Source organism: Gasterosteus aculeatus, chromosome 20 (genome assembly GCF_964276395.1).
Source record: "Gasterosteus aculeatus chromosome 20, fGasAcu3.hap1.1, whole genome shotgun sequence".
In the NCBI taxonomy this organism is placed as follows: domain Eukaryota; kingdom Metazoa; phylum Chordata; class Actinopteri; order Perciformes; family Gasterosteidae; genus Gasterosteus; species Gasterosteus aculeatus.
The window spans coordinates 1,970,043-1,996,272 of NC_135707.1; the positions used below are offsets into that span (position 1 = coordinate 1,970,043).

At 51.4% G+C, this 26,230-nt stretch overlaps 1 protein-coding gene across 16 annotated transcripts in view; it reads right to left on the reverse strand.

Moving 5' to 3' along the window:
• Positions 1 to 265: 265 nt before the first annotated feature.
• Positions 266 to 26,230, reverse strand: part of cadm4 (cell adhesion molecule 4) — a 103,570-nt gene continuing 77,605 nt past the window's right edge. For 7 of the 16 annotated variants that reach the window (XM_078094460.1, XM_078094459.1, XM_078094458.1 and 4 more), the window contains 8 exons: positions 23,452 to 23,598; positions 18,122 to 18,409; positions 15,598 to 15,759; positions 14,350 to 14,440; positions 10,834 to 11,006; positions 5,150 to 5,236; positions 2,994 to 3,122; positions 266 to 1,942 (listed from right to left, as the gene is read on the reverse strand). In XM_078094460.1, the coding sequence (XP_077950586.1) occupies positions 1,833 to 1,942; positions 2,994 to 3,122; positions 5,150 to 5,236; positions 10,834 to 11,006; positions 14,350 to 14,440; positions 15,598 to 15,759; positions 18,122 to 18,409; positions 23,452 to 23,598 (1,187 nt within the window). In that variant the 3' untranslated portion in view covers positions 266 to 1,832. Of the gene's footprint in view, positions 1,943 to 2,086; positions 2,166 to 2,993; positions 3,123 to 5,149; positions 5,237 to 10,833; positions 11,007 to 14,349; positions 14,441 to 15,597; positions 15,760 to 18,121; positions 18,410 to 23,451; positions 23,599 to 26,230 lie in introns of all 16 variants that reach the window. The other 9 variants (XM_078094469.1, XM_078094468.1, XM_078094467.1 and 6 more) reach the window with 3 other exon arrangements.

Sequence of the window (26,230 nt, forward strand, 5' to 3'; positions counted from 1 at the left end):
GTGCCTCCCGACACAATCGGGTATTGATTGTGTGGAAGTCAACGGCGGGGTCACATTTTGCTGTCTCAACCCGCGACTTCTGTCTGTGCCCGTGATTCATTAGCGGCGCCGCGGAACCTTCTGTTTATTTTATATGTCCTAATTGAGCTGCCACGACGGGCTCGGTTTCCTACATCTTCGTCCTCCCAGCTGGAGCTCCACTGCCCCCCATGGACGGAACCATGTGCACAGTGAACAGACCCAAAAACCAGTCGGATCCCAGGGGTTGTTTTGGAATTCTTTTTAATTTTTTCGTGCTTTGTATCTTTCCCCTATAAAGAATAGTTAGCTATACATCAACAGTTACGCATGAGACTCTGAACCAAACGGGAGTGAAGGACAGGAGAAGAGACGACTAGGCACAGAAGACGAAGAGAGAGGAAAGGTAAGAGTGAAAAAAGACAGCAATTTCTCTACAGTGGAACGGAAAACAAACCATGGGAAGTGTACGTTTCTTTAACATTTACAATTGTAATAATACCAACGGCCATAATAATAACATTAACAACAATCAGAATTGTTCAAATAATAACAATTGATAAAAAATCCATTAAACCTCTGGTTTCTCATAAAGACAAATGACATTTTTTTTTTTTTATTCTTTTCTTTATTTTCTTTAAAGATCACTGGACAGGTTTGTTCGGCTTTGCACCTCTATAGGCTAATATTCTGTGTTAGTATATTTGCTTCATAATGCGTTTCAATAGTAAACTTTTTTTTTTTTTCTTAAAAGATTCATTTAATTTATGTTGCTGCTCTTTTTTTTATACAAATACGGCGTTCAGAGATGTGTATGCTGCCTGCTGCGTGTATAAATGTGTCGGCATGTGTGGTAGCGTTCAGAAAAAAAACATCCACCCATTTCAGTTCCTAATTCATTCACTCCCCTTGCCCTTCTTAAGACTTTTAAACCTTTTTATCCTCTTAATGACATTCTAAAATAATTAAGCTCTTCTTTAATGCCTCGGCAAGTCATATTCCTTTCTTCCTCGTCGGGAACGCAGCCCAACACTAATCCTTTCATTAACAGGAGCCAACAAAGGAGGGGAGATAGCGGGGGGGGGGACGGGGGAGACGGGGAGGCAGGAGGGGATGGTAACAGGTGAGCGGAGGGAGGAGACGGAGACCTAATTGAAAGAAAGGAGAAACCGTTCGCGAGATAAAATCCTGAAAGGGGATTTTTCACAAACGGTCGGTGGGCCACCTAGCACGCGCGTCTCGTCCGCGAAGCCTGGATGGCTTGTCAGAGGACTAACTGGGATACTTTGGCCGTTTTCAAAATTTAAATTTTCTAGCTCTCAATAGCTCTCGAAACCGCCTCCGCCGGCTATCGACTGAATCCACCGCGGCGGTCGGACAGGCCGCTTTTCTCTGCGCTCCCTTTCGTCCCCTTCGACCCCAGAGAATAATTATGGCATCATTTCCCCCCCTGACTCGCTCGCTTCCCTCAGTCTCCCCGAACTCAGAGTATAATGGCACCGCCGTCGATGGCTGGTGGGTCTATAGGCTCTTTTCCTCGCTCGGTGTGTGCGTGTGTGCGTGTGCGTGTGTGTGTGCGTGTGTGCGTGTGCGTGTGGAGGACATGAAGTGGAATTAAGCGGCTGTAATCGCCTGTGTGTGGTATCTGTGTACAGTCGTTTCTAGAAGGCTGCTTAGTATACAAGTGTGTGTGTGTGTGTGTGTTTATGCTGTATATAAGGGGAGAGACGGGGGACGGGAAGGGTTTCGGGGGAGACGAGGTCAGAAGGTGAGGGGGGTGGGGGGAGGGGGGGGGGGGGGGGCAGGGGGATGGGCTACAGTAGGTACTCCTTCTTTCCCTGGCTGGCGTCGTTCCCGTTGAGGAAGGCCTCCTGCACCTCGCCGTGTTCGTCCAACCCACTGGCCTCGTGGGTGAGATAGGACCCTGAGTGGAAAGGGACAGGAAGAGAGAGGCCAAGAGGGAGGGGGAGGAGGGGGAGGAGGGGAGGGAGGGGGGGGGAGGTTAGGCGGCAAAGCGTCACGATCACTGCAGCGCCATGCGGCGTTACATATTATCGCGTTCCCACACCTCCGTCCGATTAATTCACCGGTTAACTGATTGTTAGGTCAATACCAAGCGAGGATGGGCTCTCGTGTACGGTACGAGCCTACCGGAGGACATTAAAGGTAGGAGATGCATGAGCGAACGGAGGAGGGGAGGGCGGAGGAGATAACAGGGAGGGAGGAGACGGGAGAGATTGGCAGAAGAGGACAGATGGAAGGTTAGGTGCACAGTGGCACGTTTGCGCGTCACTCACAGAACCCGCCATCAAACGCATGTTAACACCCCCCCTCGGGTGCGTGTGATTTAATGATTCGGCGGAGCGCGCAGGTTACGCCGAGAGCAGGAGCGGCTCGAGTCATCGTCGCGCTTGAGCGTGCCTTCACTCCCGGGGGGGGGGAGGGGGTGAGTGACATTCTAATTCTCCTCAGGCGGGTTTGAGTGGCACGCTGCCCGACCCCGGGGGGGGGCCAGAGACAAAGCCCGGAGGGCTCGGCCTCAGCGCGGCTCGCTTGTAATGGTCCTGTCCTGTGTGCCGGTTGGCGGTCGAGCCGTACGGGGCGCCGACTGACGGCTTGTCGACCCATTGGCTGAGTAATGGCCGACGGCTGGTACCCGGATCTCTTCTCGGCAGCTGGGGGGTTGCGGCGGTTGAAGGCTGCCACAAGGCGGGCACTTAAAAAGATAGGGAACGCAGGGAGGCCGCTTCTAACGGATGAGCCCCCGATACACTAATACGTGGTCATAAAACACGGGGGCCACACCTACATTTCCCCCTCCACCCTGTCGCGTCCATCATGGAGCAGGAGCCTCCCCGTTCACTTTGCACCACCGGGTCTGGGTGCGACGGGGGCCCCCCCGCGAGGACGGTTTTTTTTGTTACGCCGGTGAGTGAAAGCGAGACGCGGTGAGTGGACGCGTCCGCGCGCGTTACCTTTCTGTCGCACAGAGCACCAGATGGTGACGATGAGGGCGCAGATGACGGTGAAAACCAGCAGCGCCAGGACGCCGCCTATCACCGCGTACGGAACCGCGCTGTGAGTCTCCACCACTGCACCGGGATCTGAGAGGGAAACCAAAAAAAGAGACAAGTGGGTGGGTGTGGGTGGAGCGTGGGGGCATATGAAGGAGAACGTGGAGATGGAAGGAGAGAGAGAGACGGGAAATGGAGACGAAGAGGATGAGATGGATCAAAAATGAAAGCGAGGGAGACGAAGGAAAAAGATGTAAAAGTGGGAGAGAGAAAACAGCAGCGTGGGCGAGTACAGGGAGCGAGACGGTATAGAGATCAGAAGTCAATAACCTCCGACCGACTCGCATTATCACCTTTCATCAGCCCCCCCCCCCCCGCTGCAGGGAAACGCCACACGTTCCAAATGTGTGAGGGGAAAAAACGGTGCAGAAAATAGGAGAGTGAATGGACAAAAGTAACCTTTAGAAAGCCACTCCAGCCAAGCACCTGTCAAGACCACAATGCACTCTGCATGAGGGAAACGTCGAGAGTCCTCACACCCCGAGAAGTGCAGCCCAGGGAAACGAAATCAAGACCGTCCCCGCGAGATGAGCGAGGAGAAAGATGGAAAGATACAAAGCAAGTTAAAGTCTGTGACATTTTTAGAAAATTGAAGCAGCGGTAGGGAATTAATAATGTCAACCTCACCGTTTACTTCTCCTCCTTCACGCCGCAGAACTCAACTAAAGGACAAATACTGATGAGAGGAAGTGTTGATTGTGTGGATTCAAATAAAGATAGTTGATTGGTTATCATTCCTGTGATGGACGCGTTGTTTCAGTCATTTATCGAGCACAAAATATTCACTGGTTCATAAATGAAGATTCACAGCTTTGTCTTTTCTCAAATTGTGCACAGTTTCATCATTAAAAACCGTCTGTGTTCAGCTCTTTGAGTTCGTATCCATTGTGTCTGAGTTGCTGACAACAACAAACCTGTTTTGTGCGCGTGACGCGGCTGAGTGGGGGGGAGTGTAAACGCTGGAAAAAGCCCAAATAGGAGGCAAGGACGCGCAGCTATTGATGCAGCTCTTGGACCTTGACAAGAGCCGAATAAAGACATGAATCATTAATTGACTGCTAACACAGATCAGGAGGGAATAAAGTCAAGGACGTGGCGCAGGCGTCGACGTTCTTGCACATGATGTAAACCTGTGAGAGCATCGTACGCCTGCCTGCATGTATGATGAAACCGTCGGTACCTCTGTGGGGGGGTGAGACGAAGCCAGACTTTAGCCGCCAAGAGCAGGTGAACCCTTTTATCAGCAGGAGACTAACGGGCTGCTTGTCTGAACGCGGGACGCGTTAACGGCCCAGTATGACGCATTGTTGTCGCTTTCATCTGTTTTTGTCATTTTTTTCATGTTTAACAACACATTTTTACGGCTTCAAGCGCCGTAAATGGGATGAATGATGCTGGACGTTGGCGCCCGGCGTCCTGTTGTGCAGGTCTGCAGAGCCCGACGTTGGCGGGTCAAAGCCCGTCGTCTGCGCGTGTTTCCACATCGCGCCGTCTTAGTGAAACCGAACGTTGTCTCTCCTCATAAACTAATGCGTGTCTCTGCTTTAAGGCACAAAACAAAGGGATGTGAATCGTTGTTAATGGTTTGTGTTTTTCTGCAGCGGCGCCCTGGCTCTGCACAGACCCGCCAGTCGTTGCCAGTTCCTTAAAACCCTTAATTGAGATTAATTAACAGTACCTGCCGAGCATCAAAAGACACACCGAAGACTTCACCCACATTCGCAGACACACACACACACATACACACACACACACACACACACACAAACGCTGACTGGGCAGTGTGTGTGTGTGAGCATCAAACAGCCAGGGATGAGAAAAAGAGGAGAGTGGGAGGTCGCGCTCGGTGCACAACGAAGCGTGTGCAGGCACGTACGCCCGTGTGCATGCAGGGCGAAGGAAGGACGCAGCGGAGGAAGTGTGTGTGTGTGTGTGTGTGTGTGTGTGTGTGTGTGTGCAGGCCACCTGAGAGTTACCAAAGGGGGGGGAAAGACACCGAAGGGGAGCAAAGGAGGACGAGGGGAGAGACGGACGGGGTCGCAGTGTGCGCGTGTTACCTTCAGGGTCCGGGGCGGACGTGGGGGACAGGATGAGGGTCGGGGTGGCGGGAATGTGGGGGGCCGCGGTCGTGACTGACACATTATCTACAGACAGACAGGGAACGGGATCACACACACACACACACACACACACACGCTATTATCTACTACATGCAGTGAGATTCCAACAAAGCCGCCGCAGGGTTTCATTCAGCGGAGTTACTGCAAAAAACTGTGACTGAAAAAAACGACCCGTCCGGCTCGATGTTCCACCGGACGTCGTCTCAGAAACAACTCGTCTCCTTCGATGGGTTTTGAGCGGGAGGAGGAGAAAAAACACAACAACACAACGCTGGTCAGCAACTGAGTGCGATGCCATTTCGATACCGGAGACAAATGCTACTAATTATTTCTCCAAATTGGCCGTGAGGGCAAAATGGAATCGATCTCCGCCCCTGACAAGCGATAAGGACTAGAACTAACGATGCTGTCCGATCATCGTCCGGGGGGGAGGGGGGGGGGGGGGGTAAAGAAGACATTGACAGCGGCGAAGACGTGCGTGAACGCGAGGGGGCTGAAGGGGATTCATCTGCCGGGCAATGGGGAACGTATGAAGGCAGCGGCACAATGGCAGCGGAGACGGAAACATTGTCTGTGACGGATGCGTCCCCCGGGGGTTGGGGGGGGGGGGGGGGGGGAGCGGCGCCACGCAGGGGCCCGTCTCTTTCAATGCGGGAACAATAGCTTGGATCTTGACACGTTCTCTGAATCAACGCGGCGCCGCCGGGTGGAGCGCGAGGAGGAGGAGGAGGAGGAGGAGGACACGTTCACGTCGCAGCTAAAGACAAAAGGTAATGGCTGACGAAGAAGTGAGCGCGGGTCTGTGTGCGCATCAGCACTTTGAGAGCGCACAACACACCGCCGCATCCAACAATCTCTGTAAAACCGCAACGAGCGAGGTAGTCACACAACACAAAGTCTTCCTTGTGCCTATTACACACACACACACACACACGCACGTAATTGGCAATGCAGAGTGACGCACAATACAGCACCAAAGGCAACCAGAGGCATACTGTACAAGCACAGACACACACACACAGACACACACTGCCCTTTCTGCTCAGGAGTAATTTATTGGTAAGTATTCCACTGTCTCTTCTCCCCGTGGCCCCGAGATCATCAATCTCTTCTTGCGCTCTTCTTATGTCAGCACTTTACCTTCTCCGCGCTGAATTCGCTCCTTCGAGCCCTCGTCTCTTTCTCTCTCTGTGTGGAAATATTGTGTTATTTTGTGCGACGTACAAGGAAGACGGGCAGAGCTTTCTGTGAAGGAGAGAGAGAAATAAAGTGGACCAGATGGGAGAAAGTGACGCTCCTGGACGCATGAGGGTCATTTGCTGCTCTGCGCTTTGCGTAAACCAGCCTGATCTCCAAAACCTGTCCGTACAAATGTGTACGAAAATCTTGAAGATGATACATGCGAAATAAATACGGACTGCAACTGATGACGTCGCCCTGTTCAAAGCGAACAGGGACCTGCGCCCCGTAAACACACTTTGTGAAGTCTAACCATGTAAAATAAACCTGTTATGATGCATTTTTAACGAGAAATTAACGTTAACTTGTAAGAATAGAATACTGACCCGAACCCCCTCAAAACATCCAACATGGCGGAGAGACGTTCACTCAAGAATCCCACATGGTCCTGTGTCTCGTTACGAATTTCTATGTTCAAGATTTTCGTATATACATTTTTACGAACAGGTTTCAGAGATCACGTTGTGCGTGCACGTACGTTGCACGTGGGCCTGAGGGTTAGCGGCCGGGGGTCGCTGCACTAATTAACTGACGCTGATTCATTTATTTGACCTAAATATTCTTCTTTCTCACTTAACGTCCAACTTCTTCTCGTCGTTTCTAAAAAAACCTCTCCTCCCCTCACGTGCACCTCCTTTGGCTTCCCTGCGTGGAGCTGGTTTCGCTCCTCTGCGGCCGCCTCTCCTCAACTTAATTAAAGAGAACGGCGCTCAGCTGCCGTCCTCGCGGCCGATAGCGCGCTTCTCTTCCCTACACCGTGTTTGTTATTCATTAACACTACACGGCCGCCAATCAGGCCCGAGTTCTTTCCAGGGACGGAGGTGGCGGCACTCGGGACAACGGCGTTTCTCCCTGTATCTCACCCTCGCACAAGTGCGCCCGAGGACACCGCGCCGCCATTTCGGAGGAGCGCCGAAAATTCACGTCCCCCGATTATAAGGGCGTTGCCCCCGAAAGGCAGTGGCGGCTGCAGCTGTCCGCTCGAGGAGGCCCGAGTGCTGGGCGCCGGTCAGGGGTTCACTGCGACGGCGCCGAGGCCGACACTGATTGGCTGAGGACGCTCACTTGGACACCCAAACGCAGCGCCACGCGGGGGGGGAGGGAAACCGCCGAAAACAAAGCCGGCGTTATCTCCGTCTCGCTTCCGCCGCCCCCGAAACCTTCTTCCACTCTCAGTCCGTGTGTTTTTAAAGTCTCACTTCATTAAATGGAGGACTGTGTTTTTCAGTCCAATTATCCCGGCGGCTCATTACGACGGCCGAGGAGACACAGGCTAATCCCTGGTCACCTGGCGTCCTTCCCTTTTCCCCGTGCACCCGTTTCCTCTCGCCGTCCCTGCGCCATGCTCTCTATGAAACGTGCCTGCTCTGGTTTTTACCAAAACACAAACACACGCACGCGTTACGTAGGTGCAAACCAACTATTTGCATCTCCTCCTCTACCTCCTTTTCTCTTCATCTCCTGCGCGCGCTCATGCAATTCAATTCTAATGGGTTTTATTGGCGTGGCGATTCGTCTGAGTGCTGCAGCTCAGTTCAATTACATAAGGAAGCCCTGCAGGTTTTCACCAGACAATGAGCAGCCAGCTCCTCCCCGCGCGCACAGAGCCACGTGCACCTGTGCGTGCACACGTTCAGGGCTAAAAGAAAGAATTCCAATTCCTGCTTAACAATGGTGGCCGCGAGATGAAACAACGCATCCATTCCGCATCCTGCAGCAGACACTCGCTGCGTGTGCGCGATGCGTGCAAAACAATTTCTCACATTTGCATCATTACTGACTTTCTGAATGTTTCAAAAAATCATTTTCCGACGTATGAACTCACATCCTCCCTCTCTCGAAATCATAAAACACGCGCACACACACTGACTAACGCGTGCACACACGTTATATGACCAGTGGGATGACGCTCCGGCCTCTCGCTCTCTGTTCTCCTGCGCCGCCGTTAAGCTCGTCTCTCCTCGCGCGGCGCCTGAGGCACCGGAGACAAATCGCTCGGCGCTTTTGCCTGAGCTTGTACTCTGTGTACGGACCCCGATGGCATGATAACTCCCGCCGAGGGAAGGTTGACACACGGATTGGGCCGGAGAGCTGAGGGAGAGCGCTGGTAGTTCTTCTGCACAGGCAATAAAAAGATCCCTTTTCTGCTGAGTCATCGTTTAACAGCCAAAAAAGAAGAAAAAACCCTCCAGCACGCGCTCCTTCCTCCCCTTTCTGCCCCCGAGCACCCTGGGGATTCCCTCTGGGACGGCCAGGAGCCCTTCCATTTATCTGGCAGGTCGGGGTGCTGCATGTAAACCTGCGCTCGACCTTCTTCTCTCCTTCTTCTTCTCTCCATCACTCAGTTGCAGCCACATTCTCAGAAGGGAAGGGAAGAGGCAGGAGAGTGTTTTTCTTTCATCAGGAATAAGCAAAGAGCTAAAAAAATAAGACTCCCACAAAGAGAACGCGGGTCGTGGGGTGAGAGAATACAACCTGAGTCTTCTTAAAATATTATACAGAAGGGAATCCTTCATATTCTCAAAACTGAGTCTGATTTAAATCAACGGAAAGTAGAAGGATATCAATCCTTGTTTATTTGCAATAACCAAATGTATGACAACGAAAGACCTGAATGGAGACAGAGATAATTGACGCCACGTTTGTCAGATCTTGAGTTGCGGCTTGGAGGAAAATCAGAAGTGACTCTCCGTCGTCTGCAGATTAACATGATGGTTGAATCCACATCTCTGAGCTCTTTGAGATAAGGTTGGAAACAATCTGCCCGCCGGGCGAGTACATATTTTATTTGAACCACAGTAAACCACCGGTGATGTGGGGATTCAGAGGGAGGACTCGGGGAGCTGATTGCTGAAAATCCGCGGTGCAGAGCAAGGGAGCTGAAGGCCGGCTCACGTTGATTTTGTGGATTTCTGCTCTGATGGATTTTTCAGATTGATGACCAGCACGAAGGAACACCAAGAAATAAAAATGATAAATTGCAAAATATAGGAAAGATGAAATGGCAGACGGGAGATGCGATGAAGAAGACAACTAAAAAACGGCAATGGAGGAAGACAGAAACATTTTTCTACCGAGGTTGCAACGCACATCAAAGCTCGACAAGCCTAACCTTCTAGGATAGAGCGAGCGAGCGAGCGAGAGAGGAGGGGAGGGCGGGGGGCAGGGGGGGGGTGCACATGACACCTTTCATCTTGCCCCTGTTGCCACCCTTGATGCCGGTGGAAAGCTGCCATTACGAGTGCTGTTTGATGCTCTGCTTGTACACATTGCGCCATTGTTGTGTGCGAGAAAGACAGTGTTAGTGTGATGGATCAATAAGGGAGGGAGGGGGGGGGGGGGGGGGGGGGCGCTAACCAAGAGCAGCCCAAAAATGTGAGGTATCATTTTTCGTAATGAGGCCGCTGCATTGGATGCAGAACAACGGGAGCCGGTAACGACGAGCCAGCTCTGCTGCCGTCCCATTAAAAGCCCCTTATTCCCATTCTGCCCCCCCCCCCCCCCCTTTCCAGGATGAGTTTGCATTACGCGACGTAAACACGCATCCAACGTCGCGCTTTCAAGATGTGCTTCAAACTCGCGGGAGAAAGTCGCCCCAATTTGTCACATTTCCCGAGCCGATGTCGCGTCGCTCCACCGCCGCGTCCTTTGAGCCGCCTATCTGGGTCGACCTTCGTTAGGATTACAGCAACCACCGGTGAAACCAGGTGCAACATCTCGGAAAACTTGACAACAAAAGCCCCCCCCCCCCCCTGCCTCGGGAAACTCCTGCTCAAGCAACCGGCAAAGTGGATTCGCCTGAATCTTAAATGCGACGGGTTACTCCTTTTCGCCAAATATCACCATGAAAACGCCAACAGTCCAGCAGATGAATGCATGAATGATCTGCAGTGTGGCGGTTTTCTTCATATCTGTATTTATTGCCCTTGAAAGTTACTCTGAAGAGAAGATCGGAGAAGATTGGAGAAGATTGGATCCCAGGGGACGCGATACAAGACACAGAGACAACGATTATGTGGGGGGGGCGACATCTGAGCACGGTGGCCCCCCCGTCATCTCCGGGGATCAATATCTCTGTTGGATTGATTCGGGAGGAGGTTCAGCGAAGGCTTCCTGCTGTGTTCCGAATCGGGAAAACAAACAAAGGCAAAAGCGAGACGAGGCAACCACTTTGGATTTAATGGTTCTGTCGCCCGGCGCCCGAAGAGCCAGACGGCAGAGACAGCGGATGAAGGAATCGATAGAACCTAAAAGATCTCTCAACGCAGTAACAAACAAAATATCCACTGAATGCAAAAATGGCCGCTGATGGTGAACAACTACCTGCGATACCGAAAGGGGAAATGAAAAGCACGCAGGAGCAAGACTGAGCATCGACTCACCGTACACCAGCAGGGTGTAGTGGTCGGCGGCGCGCCCGTAGTTGTTCTGGGCCTGGCAAAGGTACGTGCCGTTGTGCGATTGGCTGAGACGGGAGATCTGAAAGGTGGGACCGGAAATCTCCGCCCTCTCGGGGAGGGATTCGTTGATCTTGGACCACTGAATGTTCCTGGGCCTGATGAGGAGACGGAGACAGACAGAGAGACAGACAGGGAGAGAGAGAGAGAGACAGGTTCAACGGTTCAATTCCTTCTGCTTCATGTGATGACGTCAAAACTGCCCCAAAACATTAGCTCACTTGTAAAAGTTCATGTTTTTTGATCCTCCCCCCCTCAGGAACCATGTAAAACAAAGTCCTCTTCCAGGACTCCAGGTACCCCAGGTGAGTCATTGATACACAAATTGATCATTTTATGGGTTAAGTTTTTCCTTTAAACACATTTAGTGAAACCGGAGGTGCGAAGGGAAATTAAAAATGCGCAAGTGGAAGAAGACAAGCGATCGAAGCGCAGGCGCCGGGGGGGCTATAAAAAGAAAGGTGAAGAAGGAGTGTGAAGAAGCCCACATGGGGGGAAGCTGACATGAGGAGAAAGTATAAAAAAAAAAGGGCTCGGAGAAGAAGGCGAATGGCCGCAGAGGGCTGCGTCTTGACCAATTATGAGGAGATGGATGGTCAGCGGGCGGCGATGGTGCGAAAGGGGGGCCGGCGGGATGGAAGTCGACAGACAGATGAGAGAAATAGAGGATGTCAGATGTGCCGGAGTGGAGGCAAAAAAAAAAAAAAACAGTGAGGGTGAAAAGAGTGTTGCTGGAGGAGAGAGATGAAGAAACGCCGTTCCAGGAGATGAAGGGAAGGAGCAGGCGGACAAAATGAATTGGTCATGAAAGACGAGGAGGCAAAGCAGGCAGGAGGTGTGAGGATCACTGAGACATGGTGTGTGTGTGTGTGTGTGTGTGTGTGTGTGTTGGAGTGTCATGGCTCATGCCACCCCGGCCAGATTACGATCCTCACTCGTCTAGTTTCTAATCCCTCAGGACGTCTAATTAAACCTCTTTCTTGCTTATTCGCACTTCTTCACTCATCCAACACACACACACCAAATTACCCCGGTTCCTCTCTCTTAAACACACACACACACACACACACACACACACACACACACACACACACACACACACACACACACACACACACACACACACACGTAGGTAATCCTTCAAATGCTAACAAGCGGGCAGTTAGGCAATACGACAAGACATCACCTCCATCTCTCAGACAAACAATGGCTGTACGCTCAATCAACAGGAAGTGGCACATAATTGGTCATTAATACTTAATAATAAGTCATTAATAATCAGAGCGCGCACACACACACACACACACGCACACTCACACGAACACACACACACACACACACACACACACACACAAAGTCCCCAGCAAGCCGTTACAAAGCTTTGGTGGGGCTGGAGCCAATACACCTCTCAGCCAGTCCTCGCTGTTGGATTTCACTTAAGTCATCACACACACACACACACACACACACACACACACACACACACACACACAGACACACACATGCAGCTTTACTGGGCAGCCTTAGAGGACTCGATGCCCACAGACAGACGGGGCGTCTGGAGGGGGGGCGGGTTTAAGAGCTTAGGACCCAATACCCTTCTGGAAAGTGCACAGCGGGCTGCGAGCACACGAGAAAGAGGCTTCGTCTCATATGTGGCTCTTAAAAGTGTCACTCGTCGTCAATAAAGTCAGATGGTTTCAGATCTGTCCATCAAGCAATGAATGTCAGGTCATGTGACCTGATTTCATTCCCTCGGGGGCCTCAGACGAGGCGTCAGTCGTGCAGCCCTTTGCGCTGTTGAGTCCCACAGAGATGATGTCTGATGACACGACACTCTGACTGTACACAAACGCTCACACACTTAGGTTTGCTCTACATTGTTTCCCCGTGACAGCTCTGGGATTTAACGTTTATTACTTGATTTATGTGTCATCTATTTTTGTCTACTTTGATTTAATTCCGTGTGAATAAATATAGTCTCGTGGCTGAGACGACTACGCCCGTCTTTCATGCCCCTGAGTTGCAGCAAGTCCATTAAATAGATGTTATTATCCATGAAGGGTTGGCAAAAAGTTGTGTTTTGTACAGTGCAGAATGAGGTAAAGACGCCTCCGAGAAAGAGTTGAACGAGAACCAAACGAACGCCTCGTCCCTGGTCAGATAAACTGGCGGCCTGCTGAACGCGTGCAGGTCTATTTAGGAGAACACCTCAAACAGGTCTGTTTTTAATCAAAGCTATTCTTAAAATGTAAAAAATAAGGTCAGTGAAACATTACAACACTTGCTGAACAAACGACGGACTCACGGATCTCATTTCAAACCGCTGCACGGGACCCAAACTGATACCCCACAGTATTAAAAGCCCTCAAATCAAAGGGCATTCTGGGGGAAAATGGTTCAAACTGGTTGTATGCGCGGCTTGTTGATACCGCCAATTTAAACGTAGTGTTTTGACCTTAAATATAGCTCAATGCATTTTGTAATTGTTTGCCTTCATCGTTTGTTGAGCACAAAATGTGGCAGTGTCACATTCTAATAATCCCCGAGTAGCAAAAGATGGTTCCTAAAAAGCGCCCGGGTAATTATAAGGGATGCGTTGAAGTCGGCGGAGATTAGTAGTAGCCGGTAATTACCCGCGGAATTATGCGGGACGGTTGTTACACAGAAGGAGGTCGGCTTAGTGTTCATTGCAACAACGCACAATAAAGATAGAAGGGGGAGATCTATCGTACTGGTTTAAGCTCCTCGGGGGGGGGGGGGGGGGAGAAGCTCTCGCGCATTTGGGCCTCGCGTTGAGGGCCAATGGATGCAGATGTTGGTCAACCAAGCAGCTGTTTGGTCACGTTACAACCTGGATGTGGTTCTGTGTTTAACATGCGCGCGTTTGCGAGATTAAGCGGAACCTGGGCGGAACGTCCCGCGCGTTGCTGTTGTTCGGGCGCTTCCTGTGCACCCTTAAGCCTCGATCCGTCAGAACTCGCGGCGGCATTTCACGCGGAAGTGCTTTGTTGAGACAAACCTTTCATGCTCTCTAATTATTTTGTCAGGAATTCAAAAGGAATGAGAGTAAATGCGTAAACACGCTGCTTTAACGTACAATAAAACGGCTCTGAAAGCAGCGTTCTGTGCCAGCTGGTAAACGTGCCCCTTTCATTTCTGGTTGACGGCGAAGCTGAATGCATCCGCCATTGAAACTGGAAAAAGTCCTCACACCTGCCGGGGGAAATGTACGGACTATCGCGCCTTGTTTTCACAGAGGAAGAGCTGCAGAGAGCAAAGCTCGAACATCGTATGTGGAGAATAGTAAAACCGGCTGCAAAGGTCAGCGAAGAGCGCTTTCCTTTCACTGCCAACCCCCCCGACGACAGCACATGTAGGTGCGTGTGTGCCGTCTTATCACAACAACACAAAACCATTTAGACACACGCGCACACTTACAGAGGGTTCCCAGAGACCGAGCAGGTGAGGCTGAGCGAGTCGCCTTCTCGCAAAATGCCGGAGGGAGGAACGATTCGGACTGTTGGTGCGACTGTGGGGAGAAAGGAAGAGATAAACGAGTGTGCGTGAGAGAGATAACACAAGAAAGGCACAATGCACAACAAAAGGGGATCGGAACGGAGCGACGATCAGAGGGAACGCGCCGCAAATCAGGACTGAGGGAGAGACGGCGAGGGAACGGGGGGAGGGGGGGGGGGGGGGGGGGGAAGTGTCAAGAGGAAGAGGGGCTTTGACATCCGTTTCCACGGCAACCAGCCGACAATCCGAACAGTTGAGACACCTGTTGTCACGAGCGGCGCGGCGCTCCGGCGGGCGGGAAGCCGGCTGGTCGCCGTTAGCGGCCGATGGAGCTGTTGCACTTTGAGGTGTGCAGACATAAACGCAGACAATCGTCAATCTATTGACTTTGTTTTCTTAATCGTCATTAAATATGAACCATGACTGAACTGCGAAAAAGTTTTCAGATGGGACCAAACTGAAGTTATACACTGTAATTAAACGTAACATATTGGGAAAGAAGCAAACACAATGGATTAACATTTTGCATTAATTCATCCAATGATTAATTCCATCAGACTTTTCCAAGGATATGGATTAGAACTGTCTGACATTTTTAAGATTAAGCCCTCTTAATTGTCTCCAGATTTGAGAAATATTGTAAAACCATAAAATAAAAATTTGAATTTGATGCCCTCAGCTAATATGCATTAGGCATTAAGCCAATTACAATTTTAAATCTCTTCTCACAGTCTCACTTTTGACCTGCATGCCTCAAACGGAGATTTCACAGCATACCAATTTATTTAAAAAAGCGTCAATCAATCAGCAGAACGGGGATCATAATGATATTAATGTGACCCAGGTATAAGCTGATGTTTGTTGGCGGGTCTTCTGCAGGTGAGCTGTGTAGGCAACAGGTTTTAATGAGAGCAGGTTCCACACTGGGCCTCTTTGAATTCCCTGTAATGCCTCTAATCTAATCTAATATATAGATATATACATATAGATATCCATATATGTAGATACATCCTTTAAAAATGAGGCCGCTACCCTGGAAAAATCAAAAAATACCTGAAAAAGTAGGTGGCGATGAATATTGTGTTACTTTGTTTCCACGCTGGACAGAACGTGTGCGGATGTGAAGCGCACACGCACACAGACGCACTTCTCCCCGAAGGACAGACTTACAATTCACATCCAGGCGGTAGTGTCGGATCTTCTTCTGCCCGGCGAGCGCCGGGTGTAAAGCCTCACAGCTCAGCGCCGCCCCGTTGTCCTTCCTCTCCACCGGGATCCGGATGGTGCTGGACACGCTGAACGTCTTCATGTTGTCCTGCTGGGACACCACGCCTGGAGACACAAAGACAGGGCGAGGAGGGAAAGAAGGCGAGAAACAAGCGAGCGGCCCAAAGAACCTGCCGGTGCTTCCCTCGTCCCTGCTGAGACATCACACCTGGGGGGGGGGGGGGGCAGATGTGCATAGAAGGCGCAGACTGAACGGGAGACAAAGTCAGCGACTGATGAGTGAGCTCTTTACCTGCAGAGAGGACGAGTGGCGCAGCGTAAAATAAGAGCAAAATAAAAAGCAATTTCCATCTTTATTTCACGGCAATTATGAACAGCGGAACGGTTTGTTTGCAGATGGCAAATCAACTGAATCGTTTCTGCCGGAGCTTGAGTGAAAGCGAGCGAGAGACGGGAGGGGGGGGGGGGGGGGGGGGGGGGGCATAAAAGGGACGATATGCAGAACCGAATAGAGATTTTAACTGTGCCAGCCACAGCGAGGGAGGGACGGGAGTCAAAGGACCGGGTGGGGAGGGGGGGGAGGGACAGAGAGAGAGGGCAGCCAAACGGGAAGTGATTGACAGGGGAGGGACATGAAAGAGGACGATGAGATGCAGCGTGTAAAAGATTTGAGAATAAAGGAGGGAGGTGGGGGGAGGGGGGGGCAGAAAGAGGGAGGACGAGCAGCGCGGGGGAGGAGGGGGAGGGATGTGGTCACATATTGGGAGCTTGTGCTCTTTGAGGCAAAACGGGACAATATTACTTATATCGCGCTGAGTTTTCAATTATCACCAGCGAGTAAACGAGGGCAGGACCAGTCGAAGCGTGGGAGGCGGCGGCGGTGCAGGGGAGCAGGGACGGGGGGAGGAGGAGGGGGAGGGGGGGGGTAGTGTCTTAATTAAAGAGTGCTTTTCCCATATCTGTTGGGATCTGTCTCTAACCTCTAGTGTCACAGTTCATTTAACTCAGGGCCAAAGGAGGGCGGAGGGAAGCAAACCAACGGGATGAAATGAGGAGACAAGAGGAGGAGGAGGAGAGGAAACGGGGCTAGGGGAGAATCCAGGGGACAGGAGGTGAAAGGTGGGGGGAGGGGGATCTAAAAGGAGAGCGGGGGGGGAAGCGAGTGGAGAGGAAATGAGAAGGGAGGAGAGCGATAGCAAAGAAAGTGCGCTCTCCGTCTCATATTAAAATATTAAAGCCCCTTGCAACCGATAACCGAGCTGAGGAGCGCCGAGCGCTTTGTTGGGGGAATAAAATAAAGGGAGATTAGATGAAGTGGACGCGAAGGAGCAGCGGAGGAGGGCGGAGGAGGGCGGAGGGCCGAACCAGGCTGACAGCCGTGTTCCGACGGAGGAAAAAGGACTAAAAATGGACAAAGAAAACAGCCAAACGTTGTCCCAAAAACAGTTGACATCATGTCATCTCCACTTCATCTCAGTTAGTTATTTGAGGGCGGCGAGTGCAGGAAGGAAAAACTATTTTACAAAGAATTCTCCGTATTTATTAACGATCTGAGACAAATTGAATAAGAAGAAAGAAGAGCCATGAGCCTGAGTCAGAGGTGCTTTACATAAATTAGTCTCCGAGGTTTTTCTCCTTTGTGCAAAGTCAACAGTGCAACGTCTTTAAAGAATTCCAATTAAAACGCATTGTACACAAATGCTCGTTTAAGTTTCGGTGGGGTTAAACGGCAAGGGACAGATTGGTCTCAGATGTATTATTTAGCCAAGTAACCCTGTAACTGACGCCAATGTAGCTCTGAAGAAGGATGGATCAAGGTACCAGCCCTGATGGATGGCTCGCATGTTATCAGAAGAACAGAAGGGAGGAGAGTTAGACGGCGAGTTAAGTGTCCCGCTCTGCAAGAAAGAGAAAAGCGTCAAATCTCCAGCGCGTGTGTTGTCTGCGCTTTCACGTCAGGGAGGAGTTGTCAGATATGTGCAAACGAATGACGTTTGAAATAGAGTTTTCAAGGGCGAGCATCGTGGGCGGAGGATGCGGACGCAGAGGAAGACGCAAGAACTCTGGATACGTGATTCCTCCGTGAACTTATGACCCCTCCTCAGAGAGACGGAAGAGTCAACGGAGTCCACGTCTCAAAAAGGTATGTTTGAGCATTTGAATCTGGATTGTCTACTATGAATATTGCAAAGAACACTTGATCAAATCACGGAAACGAGAGTGGGGGGAAAGATTTTGGCAGCCGAAACCTTGATTCAGCCCGTCCATCCATCTTAACCTGCTCCCGTCAAGTCATCCGCCATTACCTCTGTTCATCCATCACTCGCCCTTCCATTCATCCTCCTTTTATTAGACACTCAATTTGGGATCATTTATTCTCCAATTTCACTTCCCCTGTCCCATTTTGCCCCATTAGCCCCCCCATCCATCTCTGGTAATCATCTAACCGTCCATTAGTCTGTCGTACCTGGGAGCTCGCGGCCGTTCCGGATCCAGCGCAGGGTGGCGGCCGGCTTGCTGCGCGGCGACACGCAGGTGAGCTCCACCTCGCCGCCCTCCACGGCCTCCTGCTTCACCTCCACCGTGGGCGTCTCCGGGGGCACCGAGACGGACAGCGTCGCCACCTGGTGGTGCGTGGCGTCCGTGTAGAGCTGGCAGAAGTAGCCGCCCTCGTCCGACACGCTGACGTTGGTCAACTCGATGCGCACCAGCCGCGGCGAGAAGAGCACCATCTGGAAACGGTCGTCCTTCAGGGCTGGTGGGGGTTAATGGAGAGAGGAGAAGTGGGAGGGAGGGGGGGGTGACGGAGGAGGGTGGAGAGGTGTGATGAAGATGGGGTTGAGTGAAGAGAAGATCTTTTAAATGTAATATAAGGGGAATAAAACATTAATTAGCCTCAATATAGTTTGCACTGTATTAGCGAACCATCAGTTTTTCTTATTTGTTATCTCTAATTTGTGGTGTCACTGCTGGACGGCGCTGGAAAAGAGAAAACCGCAAATAAATGGGAGAAAATAATGGTTGTGACGGCACCACAAACCGCTTTCTGCTCTTGAATTGATAGCGCTGCTAAATCTGAAGCTTAGTTTGATATACAGAGTTGAGAGGTTGCACGTGGGCCTCGATGGAGCAGCTCCAGGCCGGACATTAATACACCGTAACAGATGTCTTGGTTCTCACACTTCCAGCTTTGAGGGAGAGCGTTTTTCCCAGCGCAGATTGGACCATCTTAAACTAATACATTTTCATTCATTCTCTTTGTAACTGCCGCCTCAATTCATCTATAAGCCCATTTTATTGTTGATCTTATTCGGTTTAAATCATTATTGTTCTACTTTCTGTGAAGCACCTGGTAACTCTTTTAAAAACTAGTAGTGCTGCAGAGAGGAGTTGGACATAGAAAGGTGCATAAATCAATGGTGAGAGCCACTAATGACAGCAGGCTGGACCCCGGTGATAGAGGCTCGATGTGCATAGATTCTCCTCCGAGAATCACTCTGTATCTACTGACTGTGAAACCTCCCTCCACCTCCACGTCCATCCACCTCACCGTCCATCCACCTCCACGTCCATCCACCTCACCGTCCATCCACCTCACCGTCCATCCACCTCACCGTCCATCCACCTCCACGTCCATCCACCTCACCGTCCATCCACCTCCACGTCCATCCACCTCACCGTCCATCCACCTCACCGTCCATCCACCTCACCGTCCATCCACCTCACCGTCCATCCACCTCACCGTCCATCCACCTCTCTGTCCATCCACCTCACCATCCATCCACTTCCACGTCCATCCACCTCGTCCATCCACCTCGTCCATCCACCTCCACGTCCATCCACTTCCACGTCCATCCACCTCCACGTCCATCTACCTCTCCGTCCATCCACCTCCACGTCCATCCACCTCCACGTCCATTCACCTCACCGTCCATCCACCTCTCTGTCCATCCACCTCACCGTCCATCCACTTCCACGTCCATCCACCTCTCCGTCCATCCACCTCCACGTCCATCCACCTCACCGTCCATCCACCTCACCGTCCATCCACCTCACCGTCCATCCACCTCCACGTCCATCCACCTCTCTGTCCATCCACCTCACCATCCATCCACTTCCACGTCCATCCACCTCCACGTCCATCCACCTCGTCCATCCACCTCGTCCATCCACCTCCACGTCCATCCACTTCCACGTCCATCCACCCCCACGTCCATCCACTTCCACGTCCATCCACCTCTCCGTCCATCCACCTCTCCGTCCATCCACCTCCACGTCCATCCACCTCTCCGTCCATCCACCTCCACGTCCATCCACCTCACCGTCCATCCACCTCTCTGTCCATCCACCTCACCGTCCATCCACTTCCACGTCCATCCACCTCTCCGTCCATCCACCTCCACGTCCATCCACCTCTCCGTCCATCCACCTCCACGTCCATCCACCTCCAAGTCCATCCACCTCCATGTCCATCCACCTCTCCGTCCATCCCCCTCCACGTCCATCCACCTCTCCGTCCATCCACCTCCACGTCCATCCACCTCGTCCATCCACCTCCCCGTCCATCCACCTCCCCGTCCATCCACCTCCACGTCCATCCACCTCCCCGTCCATCCACCTCTCTTTCTTCTTTTGTGTCGGCTCTGGCTCTGGAGGGACCGGCACATACATACATCCCCGATGTGTCGGGCCGGCGGGCTTCGCCACAACAAAGACGCCTCAGCGTCGACGCTGTCTTTGCGTGCGAGGGCGCGTGTGCGACAGAGGGAGTGGAGGAGGAAGAAAGAAGGAGAAAACTGTCCCATACAGCGACATAATGCGGCACGAGGGAAATAACTCGCACGGACATAGAAAGAATCCACGGGGGGCCTGAGAGAGAGAGCGGGTCCAGGAAGTACACCCCGCTAATCTCTGCACCCACTCCCCTGGATGGCAGCCAGAGCATTGTCCCCACAGATGTGTAACCCCCCTCCTCACCCCCTCCTCACCCACACCCTTCGCATTAAATAGCAACTAAATGTCAGACTCCTGTTCAAGTTCACCTTTATTGTCTCATTTGCACACTGAGATGGAAACAGGTGGAGAACGAGAGGTATGGACCACTGAGTCAAAGGATCCATTTGGCTGGTCCCCCCCTCGCTCTCCTGAGCCCCCGCCTCCCATGAAACACGCCGCTGGCTGCTTCCCCCCTCGTGAAGCGGGTTGGGCCTAATTCACAGCACTTACAGCGCCTCCTCCGCCCGCGCAGTTAGCGCGGAATGGGCCGGCGCTGAAAGCCCCCGGTTCGTGGTCCCCGCTCTTCGGGGGCGCCAGATGGGCGGCAGGCAGGGAGCGGGAGAGCCCTGCAGCGAGTGATGGAGTAAACGTGGAGGTAGAGCCAGAGTGAGATGTAATTCACGCTCCCAGAAAATGTCCCCGAAGACGCCTCTCCGGGCTCACGGGCGCCAAATTAGTTACAGGAAGCCGTCTATCCTTCATGCCTCGCCTCACCTTTGGATCGCTTCCCTCTGCTTCTCCATGGCACGCCGCTGCCTCTCCTCATTCTGTCTCATGCCTCCCCCACTCTACTCTCTCATTTTCTCCCTCACTCAAGACTTCCTCCCCCCTGTGATGAGTCCATGCCTTGGGGGAGAGCGTACGGGGCGGCTCTATTTAAATGCTTAATCAAACTTACCGGTGGTGCCGATCTAATGGAATTGGAGGGAAAGTTGAAAGTTCCCAGCTTCCCAATTAGGGCCCTTTGTGATGGAGGTGTAGGACTGAGGTGTTTGACTGTGAATCCGTGAACAGAGGAAGCGTCCCTTCAGTCCGACATCAATGTAAACGCAAGCGCCGGATTGAAATGTGTTAAATCATTAAAATGAATAAAAATATCACGGCGTATCTTTGCCAAACTGTTGACTGGTGCTGTTTATATTTAGTTTCCAAGATCTTCGCATTCGTTTTCTGAGGTTATAAATATCAGTTTGAGCAGTTCTTGGACCGTTTTATCAAAGCGTATCTTCATATGAGAAATATATAGTGCCACAATGATCCTGTTATAGATTGCTGTATTCTATACACTGTATATTGCAAATGGAATCATTGATATATGGAGGGGTTTCCAAAGTAGAAATAGTAGGTGTATTATCTCATATCTCAACCACATACATTTTCAAGGGCCAACAGTATGTCACTTGTATTTTGTGAACTGGAAAACAACTAAACCAGTGGTCACCAACTGCCTTGGTGGCAGGCAAGATCGACCTACTTACGGGCTTTTTTATTTGGCCTGATGGTAATGGAATGGAATCAAATCAACAGCGGTGCAGCTTTCAAATCCATGTGACCAAGAATACACTAAACTACTACACTAAGAAATCATTTGTTAACCGCACACAAAATGAACAGGACACAGAAAACACATTTTCTATCAGCAGGCTGGATGAAATAACAATATTAACTGTATTTATCAACTTAAGTTACTGTTATTTTGATTGACATGTGTTCTATATCATGGCTCAACAAGTACAGCCCGACACTCACTCTCAACCAATCAGAATGCTGGATTTTATCCACCTGTATTTATATAGCATATGCAGAAAATGTTGAATTTATTTGTTTTATTTTGGAGCTCCACCAGGAAAGTCTCTGAGATGGACGGGTTGGCGCTCACTGGACTAAACGGTTTCTGAATCCCTATTCGTCTAATTACTATGGTAAATTAGCCGGCGTAAAAACAGCAGATTGAGAAATAATGTGTTGATTTTATGTATTGAGTTCTTTTGGAGAGTATTTTTCTAAGCTAATTAAGAACTCAGCTCCATTTAGCGAGAGGAGCTTGATTGAAAGTCTGCGCGGCAATCAAACACTCTCACATTCGAAATCACGCTGGGAAAATCAGCACCTGACACCAATATGAAGGCGGAACAATCCTTCCGACAATCGCTGCTAATCACAACTGGTTGTGTGGCGCCGTGTCACAGACGAGTGGGCTGGACGTCCAGCGAGCCGAGAGGATCACATCGGGGTGTGTGGATGCAAAAATACACTATGACAAAGAGCCGAGCTCCTCCGGTGATAAGTGAGCAGGTGCTCCATCAAGAGGATTTGGTCCAACCGATTGAGCCGTCCGGGCTAATTACTATGGTAATGTAGTAGTACTGTGTCGGATCAATTCCACCTTGTTTTGGGGATATAATTTGGGGAAAAGCTGCTGTGTGAAAGCCCGTCGATGCCAGCATTCGATATGTGAGCTGCATGTGCGTGCAGAGCCGTAGTAATTGGAAGCAGACTCGTTAGTTGATTGGTTACCGTTTTGTGCATATTGCACCGCACCCGTTTATTGACCACGCACTGCCCGCTTCTTCCGCTTGGAGGTAAATAAAGGTTTGGCTTATGCTTTTAGTGTTTGCTCACAGCCAAATATGTCTTCATTATAATATTGTTTACAAGGGGGAATTTGGCATAGAGTGACTTTAAAAAACACAAGGTCACGCTTTAATTAGGAGCTGCAACAAGTTCTGATCTCATCACTGGGGTTAAAATTGGATTATGGAGAGAGCTTTGAACTATACGCTTTTAAAAGAGCTAAGGCAGTCACACTATCGCGAGGTGAACCATCATCTAAATTAACTCCGGGGTTATCTGACTTTTTAATGTGGAATCGCTTCAAAGGCAAAGCGAGGACATTCGCAATAAGAAAAATGTAAAGTGTTGGTGAGTCATTGCTAATGTGTTTAAGAGGGCTGGCTTCAAAATGGAACCCAGGACACCGATGGATTAGGTCCGCCTGCAGGGAGCGACGCGCGCACACACCTCGCGTGCCGTTGAAGAAGAGGGTCTGCCGGCGGGGATTCTGGATAACCACGATGGATCCGTCGTAGTTCTGCAGGCGGCAGGAGATTTCGGCTGTACCTCCCTCCAGGACGGTCACGTTCTCCGCCTGCACCGCCTGGCAGCGAGCTGGAGCAGACAAAAGATGGACGTTAATGCGGTGATTGAGGGAGTGGGCGGCGGAGAGAAAGGCAGCGGAGAGGAGATGGACGGAAAGGAGGGAACAGATGCGGCGAAGAAGATGTTCATTAGCGCCGCGCTTGAGATAGAACCTTTCAAAACAAGGTACTTGAAGCATCCTTCATTTACCCGCTATTCATCATATGGACACAACAAGGGAGCAACTCGAGAGGGGGAGGGAAGGGGAGGAGGAGACGGAGTGATGGAGATAAAGAGAGGGAGAACAAGACAAAAGACACTGAAGGACTCAACAAGTGAAAGAGGGTCCTCAATACAATTACAACTTTTTATGATGATAGTCGGGATGATTCTAATTACTCCTTTTTCCCTTTTCGCATGCAAAAAGGCCAGAAGGAATCAACACACACATACACAACGCCTTATTAAGTCTCCGAGCCTGTAACCCCGACACACGCACGTACAAACACAACCACCCACGCACAAGTAGGTGTCACCTCTGTGTATATTAACGATATAAACTGCGGCCTTATTGCATGAAACTGCCGGATTGCCGCATGGGGGAAAAGGACGCAGCCGTCAGACCTCCCCGGCAGCCCCCTGAAGGCACCTCTCACACTCTCAACGCCCATCCGGGGGGGGGAGGGCGAGCTCGACCAATTGATCACACTCCGTTATTCCGGCGCAGCGGCTCCTATGACGGGCGTTTGAAAAGCGGACGAAGACGCTCATTGACGCAGACACCTGTGTGAACACTCGTGCGTGCGCGGGTGTGACAGATGCCCAATGGCGCTCGCGGAAAACTTCACGGACATCATCTTTCAAACGAACCCGTTGGGCCCCCAAACCCCCCAAGATGTTTCCTCTCCAGGGTGCCGAGCAGCAGCAGGGGGGGCCTCTTCGATGTTGCCGAGAGCCCGAGAGTCAGTCACGAGTAGCTCCATTACGCGCTGATTGGCTCGCCCTCCGTGTTTTTTTCGGGGGGGGTCAGGCCGTTGACGCGGCTCGCCCGAGCGCGATGGACACGGAGCTCCTCGTTTGCCGTGGACTCATTAGCCACAAAGCAGCGGATTGTGGCCAATCCGCTCGCCGGGCTCCTCGCACTCGACATTCAGCTAATTTTGCAAATCGCCGTTTGCACTCGCCTGCTCCCTGGGAAAGGGCCGGCCCGCAGGGAAACGACGGCAACAAGGAGCGGCGGGTGAAGCCGGCGGGGCCGTTTTACGCTCGGCGGCGTCTCGCCGCTCCGGTGAGGCACCTTTGGAAGGCAGGAAATGAGACAAACAGATGGCGGCCGCCATTGCAGGAGTTGCTGACGCTGACTTTTCCTCGCCAAAATGGATGTGGATATCAGCAACGCCGTGAGCGGCGAGTTTCGGGGGTGCGCGTGCACGCACGCGTGCACAAGTAGGCGGGCATGTGTGCGTGCGCGGGTCTGGCATATTGCAATTAAGCAGCTTTGACATCATCTGATCCCGCCAACTTCATCTAAATTTAATTCTCCCCTCGATTTTAATCTCTTTTAATGAAATACTCAAAGCCTACATATTCATCACATCAGGGGTAACGGAGAGACACACTGGATATTGAACTGCAGACGGGAAAAACCCAAGAGGGGATGAAGACAAAGGGGACTCTGATTCTCTATGGAACAGAGAAAGAAAATCTTGACAATTACCACTAATTGTAGTCATTATTGGCCCCATTCTCCGCATCAATATTGTGATTCATATCGGGGGCCATCAGGGCCTGCCACCGCCATCCCAATTATTTTTCTAATGGCTGTTATTAATCATCCCCATGGCAACCGGGCACGGCCTCCATTGTTTTTATAAGCAGTGCTAATTTGCGATAGTCAAATCGCAACCAAGCCACGAATGGCGGGGGGGTGGGGGGGTCGCGTGGGAGAGCGGTCGAAGGTCTGGCCATGGGTGGAGGCCGGATGTGAAAAGACTTCTCCGTCCGTTCCTCCCCGCCCACGTCGGCTGACAGCTGTCAGATCAGCCGCGGCGGCGCTGCGGAAAAGTGCGCGAAGAAAAGCGGCAAAGAAAGCAGAGTAAGAAAGAAGGCGCGTGAGGCGTGGATGGCATCCGCCGCCCCCCCCCCGCTGAGAGGCGCCTCCCACAGGGGGAGCTGGTTGGGAAGTGGTGGTTTTGGTAATAATTATGCAGCTGGTCGGGGGCAGAATGCACGGTGAGATGACGCATCGTTACGCAGCCGGTACGGCTCTGGGTTTTATAGGCCGCCGCTCGCATCGAGGCCACGAGCAACGGGGGGGGGGGGGGGGGATCAACCTCTGTGACAGAGGTATTAATCTGGCCCCCATTAAAATCGGTGCCCATGGTAAAATACTCCACAAGCGTCGATTTCTATTGAGAGAGAATGCTGTGAGCGATCGATACGCCGGCTGCGCGCCGACTGCTGTGATCAACGGGTAAATAAAACAACAATCACTTCTCTCTCCAACCAAGCGGGGGCAGGATTTCTCAGCAGAGAAGCCGTGGCTGACATCATTTCATAAGCCCAATAGCCCTGCTGTCACTGGGGGGGGGGGGGCTTTATTTAGAAGAGTAATAGAGATCCACGGGGGCCATCATTTCAAAACACACAAACAAATAAACAA